Source organism: Mustela nigripes, chromosome 5 (assembly GCF_022355385.1).
Source record: "Mustela nigripes isolate SB6536 chromosome 5, MUSNIG.SB6536, whole genome shotgun sequence".
NCBI classification, from domain to species: domain Eukaryota; kingdom Metazoa; phylum Chordata; class Mammalia; order Carnivora; family Mustelidae; genus Mustela; species Mustela nigripes.
In genome coordinates this window covers 68617798-68634891 of record NC_081561.1, presented here as the reverse complement: position 1 = coordinate 68634891, position 17094 = coordinate 68617798, and the positions used below count along the sequence as shown (strand labels likewise).

The 17094-nt window shown below is 43.1% G+C and overlaps 1 protein-coding gene across 2 annotated transcripts in view; it reads right to left on the bottom strand.

The window, feature by feature from the left end:
• Positions 1 to 301: 301 nt before the first annotated feature.
• The window catches only part of SLC35F1 (solute carrier family 35 member F1), a 391741-nt gene continuing 374948 nt past the window's right edge, over positions 302 to 17094 (bottom strand). The window contains exons 8-9 of one of the 2 annotated variants that reach the window (XR_009404454.1): positions 3358 to 3662; positions 302 to 2538 (exon numbers count right to left, since the gene is read on the bottom strand). Coding sequence is in view for 1 of the 2 variants with exons in the window: in XM_059400616.1 (XP_059256599.1) it covers positions 3438 to 3662 (225 nt within the window). In the remaining variant the exon portion in view is untranslated. Of the gene's footprint in view, positions 2539 to 2639; positions 3663 to 17094 lie in introns of those variants that run through there. The other variant, XM_059400616.1, reaches the window with a different exon arrangement.

Sequence of the window (17094 nt, the reverse complement as noted above, 5' to 3'; positions counted from 1 at the left end):
CATTCTACATATGTTTTAAACACAGGCTTGGAGGCCGTAGCCCCAGAGCCTTCTTAAGCGTTCAGATAAAAGAACGAATTTTGCAAATTACAAAGGTGCTCAGTTTGGCTTTTCAAAACTACAGCTCTGAGGCCAACTGTGCCCGTCCTAATTTGGAAATATTTTCTTTCTGGTTTTTATTTTGACATGGATCCTGCTATCTACTTTCATGGCTATTTCCAGCATCCCTTGGGAGCTCCTTCCACGGTCGTCATAGTGCAAACACTCAAGAAAACCAAGAACTCAGTGCTTTCATAAAGCATTTACTTTTATTTGAAAACATTATACAGGCATTACATTGCCACAGCCAGTCCATAGGGGAGCATGCAAATATCAAAAATGGAAAGTTTGTTCAACTTATCGGTGTAAATCTCCTTTTTGGTTCAGATTTTCCACTTTCGGTGCCTGGATTAGTGTGCTTGTTATGTGGCTTGACAATAGAATCCTACCCATGGGGTAAAAATCGGTCCTGGTAGCTAGCTGGGGACTACTAAGTGGTTATAACTCAAAAACAAACCCAAAACAAACAATACTACACGCTCGTCAAAAGGTTAATAGCACAAGTTAGCAATATCTAAACTAAACATTGAAACATTTTCATGGGACACAGTGGTGCAAATTTTTCCATTGCTTGGTCTACCTGGTTGTGTATTACAGAGTCTGGAGCCGTGGGAAGGTGAGACCAAGGCAAGGGCTGTCCCCAGTGGCGCAGGTTTTCAGGGAGGAAGTGAGAACCAGCACTGATCCCTAGCGGGGTGAGGGGCGCTGTGGTTTGCTTATCCAATCCAGTTCTATACAAGTTGCTAAAGTCTCACTTGTGGAGGAGAGGGTGGTGGCAGGGGTCGGAGGGGCGGGGGTGCGGCGAAAAGCTGAACTTTCTGCTGGTGTCTACTGAGGCTGTGAGATTTCAGAAATGAAAACAGCTAGAGTTAATGTTGCCCTATTCCCAGTTCCCACCCGCTCCCAAAGGACCAGTGCTTTTGCACAGAGAAGAGATCATTCTTTGTTATTTTCTTTTCTGTCCGAAGGGTCCATTCGGGACTCCTGATCTCAGACGGTACAATATGTTATCAGCTTTTTTAACTGGAGACGAACCAACACAGTGAAGGACTCCAGTGACGTGAAGGTCTTGTGCACAAGGACACTGGATGGTAAAGGGCATACAGCGAGTTCACCTTAACATTCACACTTGGTTTCCATACAATGGAGTCAATTAAAATATCCTAGAAAATAATCCAAATGGCCAGTTCTAGCCATCTGTTGATTGCAAACCTTTTCGAAATTTTAATTTTAAAAAACTTCCCAGTCCACTGAATTGACTTGGAATAGCTTCATCCACTTGTTTCTCATAAGACTTTACTAAGTGTCTACAAATTAGTGTCATAAGAATGAATAAAAAAGACTAAAACATTTGGCTTTAAAATAAATACTAAAAATGCAATAAATCAAGCAAATTATGCCAACCGAAGGAATGTAAACACAAAAATAAAACCACAGTCTTTAAAGGTCTTCAGATCTGAATGGACAAAATATTCAGAGAAAGGTATTTAATTGGCTTAAAAGGTAGCAGAAAGCAGACACTGGCAAGTTGTTATGACATTGTATTTTTTTTCCTCCAAAAATAAAGCATATTTCTGAGGGGGCTGAACAGAGATGACCATCAACTCTGCATATCTGAGGAGATAATTTTTCTTCCCTATCTCCAGGGGCAGGACTGCACCCCCTGGGTAGAAGGCAGGCAGAGGGGCCCCCTGCTGCTGACCAGCCATCAGGGGACCTGTTTGCCTGCCCAGGATTTAGGCCTTGGGCAGGCTCTATGGGAATCCTGATGGGGCTGCAATCTGTCCTACTTCACGCGGGCCCCTCTGGTGTTTTGCTTTGTTTGTTTAAGATGTATTGATCTGAACTGCCCACAGTTTCATAAGCATTTATTTTTCCTTTACAATCCCTGTACTCCATCGTGGATTTTTTCACATGGTATTGAAACCAGCCAAACTTAAAGACTATTTCACATACTGACACATGAAATTTATTCCAAATCGTAGAGGTCTGTGGTGCTTCTTGATTCTGTGTGTATGGGTGTGTATGTGTGTGTGTGTTGAAAAAAATAGTTATTTTAAGGGCAACACAATTACACTAGTAACATATCCCTCAAAGCCTCAAAGCCTTATCAGGATCCTGTGATGTTCTCTGTATCCCTAAGCATATGGCGTTGATATATTCTGCGGTTGAAGGGATGCCAAATACGACCAGGAGGCCATGCTTTTCATCCACACCATCTTTATCACTACCAGTGGTCAGATCAATCCAGCCATCGTCACAGACTGCTCCACATCAGCACCTTGACTTTGTTGGGAGGCCACGCAACCGATGAAACCCCACAATGAGGGTGATGTCCATGCTGGTGGAGCTTAAAAAGGGTGTCACACAATTTAAGAGAGCAGGGGCCATGGCTTCTTCCAATGACTTGAATAATTTCCATAGTGTCACTAAAGAAATCTAGGAATTAAAGGTAAAATCAAATACATTTTTGGAAGAGAGGGTATAGAAAGGGGCAGAAAGATTTTATATATATATATATACATATATATGTATATACATATATAACCCTAAATGCACATGATATTATTATTTCTGGGGTTTCCTATGAGCCTCAGAAATGGAACATTCCTTATCCTGTTATTACAGGGACTTCATTAGCAGAATTATGTGGTACAACAAAAAGGCAATGGCCCGGAGTAATCAGAGATGGAAATATAAAAAGGCTCAAGTGTTTTATATCTATTCCTAGAATAGAGAATTATATGGTCAGTTGCCCCTCCCCACAAGGGTCCCAGCACAAAATTCTTATCGAGCAGGCAATCCAACAGGTAACAGAGGAAACCATCAGCCACCAGGTCCCTAGGCTAAGGAAACTTCTCAGGGGTGGAGCTCCTGTGGCACGCAGCGCTCATATAGACTGTGCAAAAAAATAAAGTATGATTCTTAAAAAGTGACTTGCCATAGAAAAGGGGGACTTCTGTTAACTACACGTGGGTCTGGCGATAGTTCTCGTCAGGAGTACAAAACAACCTCCTGAAAGTTAGTGTAATAACAGTAACAATAATAATACAAATAATAACAATACTTGCTTTTAATTCAAAAGTTTTCACAGTAATTAATGCAGGAGGGTCGCGATCAGGATACACACTAGCTAGGCGTCTTGCTAAGTCAGGTGGGTTGGAGCCCGTGTCTCCATGGATGGTTAGCTTGTGCCTCTCACAGGCTTTCAAATTTGCTACCTTTCAGTCCACCTGCGTACACACACCTAATAAATACCTTTCTCTATGTACAATACGGAGATGAAGGGCGAACAACGTGGCCACGGAGGTGACTTCAGTGGGTGGGAGGGCCTCGTCCTAGGCCACACGCACGTGGGGCTCCTCTTCGGTCTCCTGGCCCAGGCTGGTATAGGTGACCGAGGGCTCCACCTGAGCTGTGGCCGGTAAGTCCACGACGGGGCCCGAAGGATTGCGGAACTGCTTGTACACTCGGGGGTCCTGGGCTATGTATGTGGAGGTGGAGGAGTAGAGCACCAGCCCGATGAGGATGGTGAAGAAAGACAGGAGATAAAGCCCTGAAAACTGAAGAACACGACAGCAAAGTCACTCAGCCATTCAGAGCAGAGCTGCCCCCATGGGAACGAGGCCCCGAGGGACCCAGGAAGAGCATTTGCCCAGCCGAGCAGGTGCCTTGACAGGCTGGCCAAGGCTCCTGATGGGACATGTAATGTTCTCTTCCTAAACTGCCTCACTCCTATTGATTCTCCTTATCTTTTTCCTCGGCTCTGCAGCGAACACAGAAGAACACTTATCTAATTGTCCCTAAAGTGCCAGTCTGAGTCCCTGATGTGGGAGAGCTAGTTAAGCACAAATTAAAACACATTGAGTTGAAAGCAAACAAAACCAAACAAAACAATCTCGATATCCCTTTACAAAACCTTGGTTGTTTGTGGCTTCATTAAACCCGGAAGAAATAGAGATGTTCCATTTAAGGTTGTAATGAAGCCATAAACACCGAATCCCTCCCTGACACAGCTGCACACTGGGTACTCTTGTTGTGCCTTCATCCAGTTTAGACACTATTTGTGTTCTTCATAGGAACTGCTACCGACTTTTGTAACTTTGCAAGAAGAGATTATCCTTAGGTCGAGAAAAAGTAGTAAGCATGCCATCCAAGCTCCACTAATCTGGAAACAATCAGAGCTGCATATGTAGCATTCTGCTTCCTAAAGTATTTGCTTGACAATTTATTGAGATTTGTGGGGGGGGAGGGGAGAAAATATTGGTTTATACAAGGGCTTGAGAATTTATGTATGTTTTCAAAAAACTACAACATCTGGACCTTTTTTTTTTTTTTAAAGAACTTTTATTTATTTATTTGATAGAGAGAGAGAGAGAGAGCATGAGAAGGCAGAGTAACAGGTAGAGGGACAGGGAGAAGCAGTCTCCCTGACAAGCAAGGAGCCAGATGTGGGCCCTGATCCCAGGACTCTGGGAACAAGATGTGACCGAAGGCAATCACTCAATCAACTGAGCCACCCAGGTGCCCCGCTTCTGGGCCTTCTTGAGCAGTTACACTGGAAGCTGTTCCTTGAGTATCTACTGAGGTGGAGGGGAGTAAGGTTACAACACAAGTGTTGTCATTTCCATTTCACTCATTCGTTCATTCATTCATTTGTTTACTCATTCAGCAAACAGTTTCTTTTATGCCCCTCTATAGCAAACATGGAACTATATACTGGGGAATGAGAAATGAGAACCTATGGCCAAGGGCTTAAACATCTGGATGGAGAGACAGAGGTACAGGCAGACAAAACACAATCCATTTGTGAATGCCAAATCCCATTTTAGTCAAGAGCTGTTGTTCCAGTCTTGAGCACATGCTGCATCCATGGCAAACAGAAGACCAGTTTGATTGGATTTTCCTATTCATTTTTCATGCTCTTATTCTAACAGAACTGAAAACTGCTGAAAAGACAAAAATTAACTGGAAGCTGGAAGAACAACAGGAAGAGGATGCAGAGTCTATAAAGTACATCGCAAGGCTATAATAGTTCAAAGAGAGCTACAGCAGAAAAGACATCCCTGAGGTGAAGAGTCCATTACAGTGGTGTTTTTTTTCTTTTCCTTCTTCTTCTCCTTTTCCCGGCTACTGCTCCTCCTCCCCTTCACCCCCTTCCCCACTCTTTCCTCCTCTTTTTTTCTCTCTCCTTCTTTTGACCCCCCTCCGTCTCTCTCTCTTTAGCAGCAGCAAGGTAGCTAGGACTAAAGACAACTTTCTGATTTTCTTTCTAGATCATTCCTCACCCTGTCTTTCAATTCCTTTACTCCTCGTAGTCAAACGATGTGATAATCCTTCCTCAGGTGGATTTATAGACTAGATTCAGCTTGTAACAACTTCACTTGAATAACTTGAAGCAACCAATTCAGTTTTTCCCTATGAAAAGAAGTGCACTTTATTCTTTGATCCGTGAATTTGTTGGCAAGGTGAAATGGGAGGAAAAGAAGACCATCAGATCGATTGCAGGTGATCTCAGAAAACCAATTTACCCCACACCTGCTTCCTGAAATTCTACATTCAAGAGCGGCAGTCTTTACCTGAAACTCTGGTGAATGAAAAGGGTTTGTTCCCAACACTAAAATAATTTCAAATATTTTGTTAATGACTTTCATTTCCAAACTCCACAGACATGTCCCTAGTCTCAAGTGAAGAGCCATGCTGCTCGTAGGTGTGAGCTGGCCTCTACGTCGGCAGCCGAAGGCGGGGAGGAAATTCCACACTGCCTTCTACCCACACTTTGGATTCAAATCTCAGCTCCCCTACTTTCTAGCTGTCATTTTGGACAAGTACGTTAACCTCCTCAGGTCCAAGTTGCCTTATCAGTGAAGTAAGGCTAAAAATTGTTATCTATATACAGGTAGCTATATAAAGAGTGGCTGTAAAGATTAAACTTGATAAAGCAGATAAAAACTTTAACCGATGCCTACCTTGTAACAAGCATTCAATCCTATCACCTTTGTTGTCATGAGTACTGTTTTGTCGTTAATGTCTACAGCCTTATCTTATAATGAGTGGTCACATATGAAACACTTTTATGTAATCATTGATTACATTGCCTTTCTCCCTTAACTATGGGACTGTGTCTTTCTCCACCAGGGTCAAGTGTAGAGCCTGGCATAGTGTCGACATCTGCTAAGTGTCCTTTGTTCTTTGTATTTTGAGTAAATGAACAAATTTAACCACGTAGAAGTTTCAGATTAAAGAAACAAACAGTAAAAAGTTAGCCTGTATCAGTGGTATACTTCAATTTTTTAACTTTAAACTGGATAATCCAGTGTCCTTTCTCATACATACAATGGCAAACAAAAATTCATTGAAAGGGAAGTCAGAATATTGACCCTTAATCATTAACTTCAAAAGTCATCTTCAAACCTAGGGTCAGTCAGAGGAGAATGACCAGACAACAAATGGGGAGGGACGATGCAAGAGTCTGGGTCAAAGATGGGGGCTGCTGATCAGTGGATTGGCACAGGACGTTTCATAAACTCGGGATGGACGGGACTTGGCAATGCGGGAGGAGGGACCGGAAAGGATCTCATGAGCAGTATCCTGCAACCAGGACGTGAATTCCTCTCAATTCCTCCTTTCAGTTCTAATTGTCTTCCTTGATCAAGACGACAAATATTTACAAATCCATCTTTGTAAAGCTAATACTCTTGTCATTGTATGAACATATACCTGAATCATCTCTTCTGGACATGGAGCCAACAAGTTGAATGATACTTCCATTACCTAGGGTTCTCCTGGGACTCAGCTTTAGAATGACAGCACATATTTTACTTCCCATGCATTTCCATTTATTTCATGCAGAAGTCACTCTAACATTGTTCAAAATACAGATAGCATGGGATTTTATATGACAGAGGCATCCTGGAAGTCACCCAAGAGTTTTTATTCATAGATGGTAGACAAAATCTTATTTAGCATGCATGTCCAAAAGGGAACAGAAAGATATGCATTATGAGTCATCTGGATAAATACTGAATATTAGAAATCATGGAGGAAAGATCTGATTTTCTTTTCTCTTTTTGGATTGACAAAAAAAAAGAAAACTGAATCAGGATCCCTGATAGGATGATTCCCAGGTTTGTATGCTGCACTTAGCCTGATAGCGCATTCTTTAAAAAAAAAAAAAAAAATTCTGTATATTCTAGGCTGCCTATGTCATTTGGTACAAAGAAATACTCATGCCTAGTTGCCTAACCAAAGAACAAGGAGTGCCCTGGGCACTAGAGGAGGCCTGAAGTTACACACAGGACAGGGTTCAGGTGGAAGCTGGCTATCCCCACTGACGAGCACAGGCTGTTGGTGGATGTGTGCACGGTGGTCCCAGTCAGTGGTAGCCCATCAGAAGATGCTCTATGTTCCATGTTGTAGACACACTCACATCTGCGTTTACCCAACCCGAAGCTTTGTGAAGCTGAGAAGGGGTGGGCCAGCACTAACATGACCACGCTGCCTACAATGTTCACTTTGCTGCTGTCTTTTCCATCCTGATGGGTATTTTTGCTAACAAGGGTCAGAAAACTCTCATGGCACATAATGAGAATGACTGTGTGTTGCTTAAAGCAATGTGCCTGGGACATGAGCCATCATCCAGAAAGGGGTAGCTTGGAAGACTGATGATAAGACTTTATAATGTTCCTCAGCCTCCAGTGAGGGATTAAACCTCGCTCTAAGGGGGCCTGGGTGGCTCAGTTGTTAAGTGTCTGCCCTCGGCTCAGGTCATGATGCCAGAGTCCTGGGATCAAGCCTCACATCGGGCTCCCGGCTCAGCAGAGAGCCTGCCTCTCCCTCTCCCACGCCCCCTGCTTGTGCTTCCTCTCTTGCTGTGTCTCTCTCTGTCAAATAAATAAATTCTTAAAACAAACAAACAAACAAAAAAAACCCTAGCTCTAGCCAGCTGGCATCTCAATATGATTATTATTTAGCTAATGGGACATTCAGCATATCAGTTAAGGACAGACACAAATTTTCCTTTTGGCTTTGGTATTGAACATTAAAGCAGTTTTAATAAGCTAATGACATGAGTGAGTCTTAAGCCTATACCAGTGAGAAACTACATGGTTTGAAAGCCATTTCAGATTTTACTTACAAATGTAGAATAATAGAGGAAGAGGGCAATTTTCAAGGGCATCTTTCCTTTTCTAGCGTGACCAAGAGGAGGGCAGGGGTGAGCAGAGAAGAATGTGGTCAATGCTCAGAAAGGTGGAAGGGTTCAAGGATGAAGTGACTTTGGGTTAAAGCTCTGCTTTTACTCAATTTATGTCTGAGCCACTTCTGTATGATGGGCCTGCTTCTTTCTTCTTCCCTGGGGGGTGCACTCTTGGTGCAGGCTTCTGTATAATATGGCTTTTCTAAGACTACTGATGTTGGGCTCTGGTCATTTTTGCTCAGCGACTGCACTGGGGCCTATTAATGACCAGAATGAATTTTTATTTCATAGATAATACAAAGTTAAAATAGATAATACAAAGTAAAAAGACTCTTTTAGCTCTTAAAGGGAGATATAGGGTAGTTCTATCTCCAGAAAAGAAACAGAGTCAATGGAAAAAAGGAACTATGTCGCTTGTGATATGTAGACGAAAGATCTGGAAATGAGTAGATGGTGAGGTTTCCTAGGAAACCGGGGTACAGGGGAATGAGATTTGGGTAGAGCTCCTGGAGTTATCTGACAAAAAAGGAGAGATTTAAATTTAGATCCAGTTTTGTCTAACTTGGAGAGCCAAGGAACCTCAGAGAAAATGCGATTGGAAGGAGGTAGAAAAGAAGGTCAAATTAGAAAGAAAAGAGACACAGGTCAAGAGAGTTCCTTGATAGCCAGGAGGAAGGGGGACTGCATAACTAGATACCCAGAAAAGGAATAATTCCCTAAATTAACCACCCAGCGTGTATTCTTTCTCTCTCCATCTCTCACTTTTAACCTTCATACACACACACACACACACACACACACACACATGCACACGCACACGCATGCCCACACACCTGTGAGCCATGACTGCTGACCTGATAGGACCTGCTTTCTGAACTTGAGAGAAGATAAGTGGGGGAGAGAACACTATCCCTAAAGCCTTCTCATTTGTGGTAGGTGAGCAAAGGACAATATTTTCAAACCGTCGCGTGTTCCCAAGGCCATCTGTAAAGTGTGGAGGAAAGAAATAGCAGTATCTCAGACCAGGCCTCATCTTGAAGGCATTATTGCTAAAACATAAAAAGACATGTCTTGGGGCGCCTGGATAGCTCAGTGGGTTAAAGCCTCTGCCTTCGGCTCGGGTCATGATCCCAGCGTCCTGGGATCCAGCCCCACATCGGGCTCTCTGCTCAGCAGGGAGCCTGCTTCCTCCTCTCTCTCTGCCTGCCTCTCTGCTTACTTGTGATCTCTGTCTGTCAAATAAATAAATAAAATCTTAAAAAAAAATAAAAAAAATAAAAAGACATGTCTTGCCCCAGAAAAGGGGCTCTATTGGATGCAAGGCTGCTGCTGCAAGAGGCATTCCATTTGGAAACTTGACAATGGTAATCGTTGAAAGTGGTTTCTGCACTGCACTGAAATTCAAGGACATTTCTAAGTGTCCTTCTCATGCATGACTTTTCACATACACAAAGGAAAACAAAAGATACGTGGCTACAATAATGATTTCCTTTTTTGTTCTTATTTGTTTCTTTTTTGAAAGAGACACAGAGGTAATTAAATCTTTCCACATTTTTAACTCTTTAACAGAAAATAGCTAGGAGGATAGAGGTTGGGAATTTGCAAACTTAGCGGTTGCTTCAAAGGTCAATATAACCATGGGTAAGTAGAACAAGAAAGGGCAGTGACTGGTCATTCCCAAGGTCAGATGGCACAGACTGGTATATGTGAGGTTCAAAAGCTGTCGGGAAGAATTTCCATGCAGGGAGATTGGTCTGGCAAGTTCAGCAGCAAGTTGTGCCTGGGAAAAATTAGACTTCTCATTAGGTTTGTGAAAACTATCCTGAATGATCTACAATGTAAAATAGTGTTCTTTACTTATACTTCCATCCTCTGTGATATAAAATGCACACACAATGGTAAATCAATTGGCACATCTAACCGTGATTTCTAGAGACTGAGAACAAATAATTAAGTCCATTCTGTTTCCAACAGAAAACCAGGTTATGCAGCTGGAGATCCTTGGTACCACAGTAACCGAAAGACTCATCAGGTACTAATGCAAATGCTAGTTATGAGAGAATCACAATTAAATATAATACTATGTAAATATAATGCCATAGCAGAGTTTTTAAATCCAAGTATTATGGGTTGATAAAATTGGCTTTTATAACTATGGGTTCCCATCTGAGATGTGAGTTGAAGAGTGGACCCTTTGGGCCACGACTAATCTGCCAGGTGCCCTGGGGTGGAAGGGAGAGGACCCCTCACCGAGGAGAGCTCATCTCTCGGCAGCTGTGTGTATCTCAGCCGGTTGTGGACCACACCTTGAGCTTGGGAGTGCCGTGGTGAGGAGCAGAACCAGGAGAGGCTGGTCCTTGCTGGGCAGGCTGTCAGCCACAGTCTGCCTGGGATCCTGTGAGGAAAGGCTCTCCCCTGGGCCTGATCTATTGCTGCTGGGTCTGAGCCAATTCTTATTCGGGCAAGGCAACTAGACAGACTTGGCTCCACAGAAATGCCAACATAAACAAGTTGCTGTTTGACCTCCTAATTCTGGCTCTGCATTAAACTAACAAGATCTTTTTTTATTATTAGTAAGAGTATTACAAATAAAAAAGTTTGGCTCCTGAGTTTACTGAACTGGAAACACACTGCCTGGAAAGGCCAGAGCTTTTTCAAATTCTTTAGAACTGCCTTATTGCTGTTCTGTCTCCTACTCTTACCTCCTTGTATTTCTCATCCCCTCTTCTCATTCCTTTTTTTTTTTTAAAGACTTTATTTATTTATTTATTTATTTGAGAGAGAGAGAGAGAGAGAGAGAATGAGAGGGGAGGAGGTCTGAGGGAGAAGCAGACTCCCCATGGAGCTGGGAGCCCAGTGTGGGACTTGATCCCAGGACTGCTGAAGGCAGTTGCTCAACCAACTGAGCCACCCAGGCAGCCTCTCATTCCCCCCCCCCTTTTTTTTTAAAGAAAAGGGCTAAATTTTTCTGGTTAAATACTGCAATATTTCTTTCTTCTAAGTCATAAGTCATAGCATGAGAAGTATCAAATGACAGCGTGGCACACGATCTACCCACAAACCCACAACTCGGTTGTCTTCAGAGACCACCAGCACTGACCTCAGCCCCTCCCTCCCGGTTCTTTCTCCGAAGGCGATAGCAAGTAATCCCCAATCTGTGTTTATCTCATTTAGACAAAAAATAAATCAGTGAGTGCCTCAGTCAAAATGACAAATGGTGTTTCTATCTATACCAACAAACCAGTGAATTGCAAAGGTTTAAATACCTGAAGAACAACTTTATCCTCCAAGCAGCGTATTCTTAAGGAGAGAAGGAGCGAGCAGGAAGACCCTGACACCGTCACAGGACAGGGCAGTACTCGTCCCACTGCAAACCCAGTTCAGTTTATGAGGACTTCTGTTTGATTTGCGAAACCAATTCATCTGGCCCTATAATTCGTGCAGCCAATCACCTCTAAGGCCAATGAAGGTTTTTTTATGGGCAAATATCTTCCCCTGTGAGTAATTTCACATAAGAGTACAGCAACAGGGAGCTAAAAATGGATTTCTGACATTATCTTGTAGATGACAAACAGACATTTTCACTTGGGTTGATGAACTGATAGAACACCTCATTCATGCAGATTTCTATTCTCTGCAGTCTGGCCAAAGAAGACCAGAACAGCCCGGCCAGACATGGAAGAAAGGGGGCCTGGTCTGTGGGAGTGTTTAATTATAGGCTCACTTACAACAAAGGCCATCAGATGGCTCATTTATGTCACTTTTCCGTGCTTCCTTCTTCTTATCACTCATCAAGAGGGGATTGCATTTGCGTGTGAGGGACGCAGAGAGTGGCCTTCACTCCCATGTTACGACTCTTGCATCATCAATCTATCTTCCCTCCACACAACACACAGGTCACACTGGGCTGCAGTGATTTTGCAGGAAACTGAATGTGAAAGCCAGTGAACGAGATTTAGTTTACAGAAGTGGTAGGTGTTACAGCTCAGCTTACCACAAAAGAATCTCTGTTTCATTACAATGGAATCAAGAGGCAGACATGGGAGTGGCACCACGCCCTATTTCCCCCAGTGATCCACCAGTAAAATTTTTGCTTTCCACTAATGTATTGCTCTGCTGATCTGAAAGTCTTAGTTCTAAAGGGAGGAAATGTTTCAGGGGCCCCTGGATGGGTTAGTTTGTTAAGTTTCTCTGGATTTCGGCTCAGGTTGTTATCTCAGGGTTATGGGATCAAGCCCTGAAGCAGGCTCTGCTCTTAGGGCAGTCTGCTTGAGATTCTCTCCCTCTCCCTCCCTCGCCTCCCCACTCACTCTCAAGTACGGGTACTCTCTCTCTCTTTTTAAAATAAATAAAATCTCAAAAAACAAAAACAAAGGGAGGAATGTTTCTACCAGGAGACACAACCATGATTCCACTGGACTGGAAGTGAAGACTGCTACTCAGCTGCTTTCAGCTCGTGCTTCTCAGTTAACAAAAAAGGGAGTTCTTGTCACTGTGCTGGCTGAGGTGATCTATCTTGGTTACCAAAGGGAACCGGGCTCCTAATTCATGAAAAAGGTAAGGAATAATAGGTCTGGGATACAGGAGATCCCCAGGCATTCCTTAGTATGACCATGCCCTGTGATTATAGTTAACGGGAAACATCAACAACCCAATCCAGGCAGAACTACTAATGGCTCACATCTTCAGGAATGAAGATAGGGTTACCCCACTGCACCCTGCCCCATCCCTCCTAGAGACAGTGTGTGTGTGTAAACATATACGTATATGAGACTTTTGATGCAGTGCTTGGCACATAGTAAATGTTCAATAAATGTCAACTGTTGTTAGCTTTACGTCACTGAAACTCAATGCTAAAGCATGGAAAGGTCTGAAAACTTTCCTTAACAGTTCTTTCTAAAAAGTTCAGCATGAATCAAATTGAACTACAAATGCATGTAGAGAATTGGCAACTTAAAAGAAGGGCACAACCATCAGTCCATCTGGGGCGGAAGGCTTTTTTGTTGGAGCAAATAACAAACCGCTGCCTGATTGTTTGAACTTATTAAGAATCCTTCTAAGTTCCTATTCTGCTTTGCTCTATTAATTTAGAGCAACTACTCCCCAGCACCACAAATCATCTTTGAATATATTCAAGTTCAGCAATGTATTTTGCTTCCTCCGTGTGGTAGGCTGAAAAGGGACCCCCTCCCCCATCAAAATACATCCACATCTGAATACCTGCAATCTTTGAATGTTAAGGGTGTTTGATTAAGTTAAACATTTTGAGATGACAGGTTATCCTGTGTGCTATAGACTGAACTGTGGCTATCCTGCCCACCCCCCTTTGAAGCTGTGACCACTAATGTGTCTTATATTTAAAGACGGGGTCTCCATGGAAGTGATTAAGGTTAATGAGGTCATAAATGTGGGTCAGTGTCCTCATGAGACACCAGAGAGCTCTCTCTCCCATATCCCTCACCTCCATGTACACACATGGAGAAAAGGCCAAGGAAGACATAGTGAGAAGGTAGACCTCTGCAAGCGAGGAGGAGAGCTCACCAGAAACTGAACCCTGATGGACTCTGATCTGGGACTTCCAGCCTCCAGGTGTGGGAAGTAAATTTCCGTTGTTTAAGCCACCCAGCGTGTGGTATTTTGTTAGGGTAGCCTGAGCACAGGCTAATATACCCAGGCTGAGGTGGGCCTTAAATGTAGTCACATGTATCTTATTAGAGAGAGGTAGAGGGAGAAGGTAGACACACACAGAAGGGTATGAGAAGATGGAGCAGAGGGAGACTTGAAGATCTCCACTTAGAGAATGGAGAGAGAGAACCACAAGCCAAGGAATGCTGGCAGCCATAGCAGCTAGAAGAGGCCAGGTACAGATTCTCTCCCAGAGACTCTGCATGGATCATGGCTCTGCTGAATTCTGGCCTGGCATATGGTACATGCTGGATAGCAGGGTTGTTCAAACATACCCTGAATATCCCTGTTAATCACGGTTTTGAAAATACAGAGATCTTGTCCTCCTTCTGTGTTCCCTTCAGATAGGATGCACGGCACAGTGTGTTGTTCAGGGTTCAAGGTCAGGGGCTCAGGGGCTGGCCAACCTGAGATAAGTGTCTCCTTTGCAATGAAGACTGTGCATGTGGCAGGCCTTTATTTTTTGGAAATGCTGGCCAGGCAAGGAGGGGAAGGGGTACTGAGAGTTGCAGGGTGAAGTGGCTCAGATCTATAAACTGGCTGCGTGTAGATCCTAGCACCAAATGCTCCCTCTGCACAAGGGAACCTGCATCCTGATCGCTGCCTCCAGGTGTCTTCTTTGGTGTCACTGGACCCTCACCCGCCCTAGGCTGAGAGTTTGCTGGGGAGCAGCTGTACCCCACGAAACAGACTTTGGACTTCTGGTCCTCAGAAGGGTGAGAGGAAAATTTCTGTTGTCTTAAGACACCAAGTCTGTGGTAATCTGTTACAGCAGCCACACAGAACCAACAGAGTCAGCAGTGAATCATTCATTCAATGACTGAGCTTAACTGTGAGCTGAGACCCTTGTCATCACATCCCTGTCCATCAGGAACACTGAGTTTCTACTGTTTCATGAGCTGGGGATACAGTGACAAATAAGACAGATATAATTCCATTCTTAGATTCCAGTCTGTTGTTGGAGACAGACTGAAAACACTTGAAGGAATTAATCTGTAATATGATTTGGGGAAACACCGTGAAGAAAATAAACAGGTGGCTGGATGACGTGAGAGTTCGGTGGAAGCTACTTAGATAGCGAGGGGGAGTGTTCTTTGCAGATGAAGCACTGGGGCTGAGACTGAAGCAGCCAGGCAAGGAGCTGGGAAAGAGCTGTTCGGGCAGGCAGACATCGAAACCAAAGGTGCCAAGGAGGAAAGGGCACAGCTAGTTCTAGAACTGGAAAGGCAGCCGATGTTGCTGATGTCTAACAGTAGTAATTCATGGAGTGCACCCTCTGGACTAGGCACTGTTGGATGCAATTTACACTATTCACCTTCTCAGTAACTCGTGAGGAAGCTACAATTATTTCCCCCGTTCTAAGAGGAAAAGAGGGAAACACAGGATGGTGAGCAAGTGTCAAGAGTGGATTCAGGAGCCATTAAAACGCATAGGAACACTGTGTAAGCCATTAGAGGTGAGCACGGCATTGCTCAGAATGCAATGAGAAAGAAGAGTATTCAGCTAAAGAGAATATAATCTAATTGGTGTCTTAAATGGACCACCCTGGCTGCTGGTGGGTGATTAATTGCAGGGACTAAGGGGAAGCTGGCGGACCGAGAGACTATTGCAATGGTCTAAATGAGAGAGGATGGTGGTCTGAGCTAAGATGATGTCAGTAGAAAGAGAAAAGAACGCATTTTAGAGGAGAATTGACAGAGAAAAATTAAGACCGAGTCTCAATGACTGAAGCTGAGTGTTTTGAGGTATGTGATTCTTTTCTAAACATTTCTCATGGTGCATTTATTACCCTATTTTCATGTATAATTTCCTTAAACAGAGAAGATCTACACTTAACATCTCCTACAGTACTAGGATAAACTCTTATGCTTTTAACCTATGAATTTTTAATCTTATGTATTGTATTATGTATTATGAACTTCTCCCATTTCTTCATTGGTCTCCATTCTTGCAACCTGAGAACTATTCTAAGAAGAGAACTGTATTTAGGAAAGCACAATTTTAAAAACACTACTTAAGTTTGATAATCTTGGCAAACGAACCACTGTCAACTTCCTCCAAAGTATTTTCATCTCTTACATTTATTTTAAAGAAACCAACCCCTCAGAGAAGTACAAAGTACTATGAGGAACATCTTGGAGCTGAGGAAGCAGGAGGTGAGGCAGGTTTAGTAGGGTAGAGTGCTCAGGATAAGGTCTTGAGGCAAAAGCTGACATACTGCCTTGACCCTCCTAAGGTCTCCCAAGGCCTGACCCAATTCTCTCCCCATTTCCCAAATGCTTCATTAATTGCATTGCAACATAGTAATTCTTTTTGTCCTTCCATTCCTTCCTTATTTTTAGGCTTCTAAAAACAATCCATATCTCTACTGCATGGGCCAAGGATACAACTTTAATTCAACAGATCTTAGAATAACCTTAATGGAGATTTGATGAAGCTGGATCTGTTCTTTCTCAATTCATAGAAATAACCAATCATCAGGGAATATTATCATGGCTGTGGGAGGGGGAAGCCTTTGACAAAAAGAAAAATGAACTGTCCTTACAACCATACCTTATTTCCTTGTCTCACATGTACCTGGTAATGGCAGGAAAGACAGAAAAATGAGATAAATGGATGAGTAATTGATCATAAAGAATAACATGATGTCACAGATGTCATGGGGGAGATCATTTTATGGTTTTAATAATTAATCAATTCTTTTTCTAAATAAAAATGTTGGTACCTGGGGGTGCCTGGGTGGCTCAGTGGGTTAAAGCCTCTGCCTTCGGCTCAGGTCATGATCCCAAGGTCCTGGGATCAAGCCCCGCATCGGGCTCTCTCTCAGCGGGGAGTCTGCTTCTTCTTCTCTCTCTCTGCCTGCCTCTCTGCCTACTTGTCTGTCAAATAAGTAAATAAAATCTTTAAAAAAAATTTTAAAAAATTTTGGTAACTGATGAATCGCTGCCACCTTCACTGAAATAACCCTCAAGACTCATTTCCCAATTCGAGAATATCACTAAGAAGTAGTGGCATTGGGCCTAGAATATTTGATTATTTCATAATAAAATCTCACAACATTATTATCACTGTATTTCCACAGTATTGTCTAATCCTCAAAATCCATGGAGTGC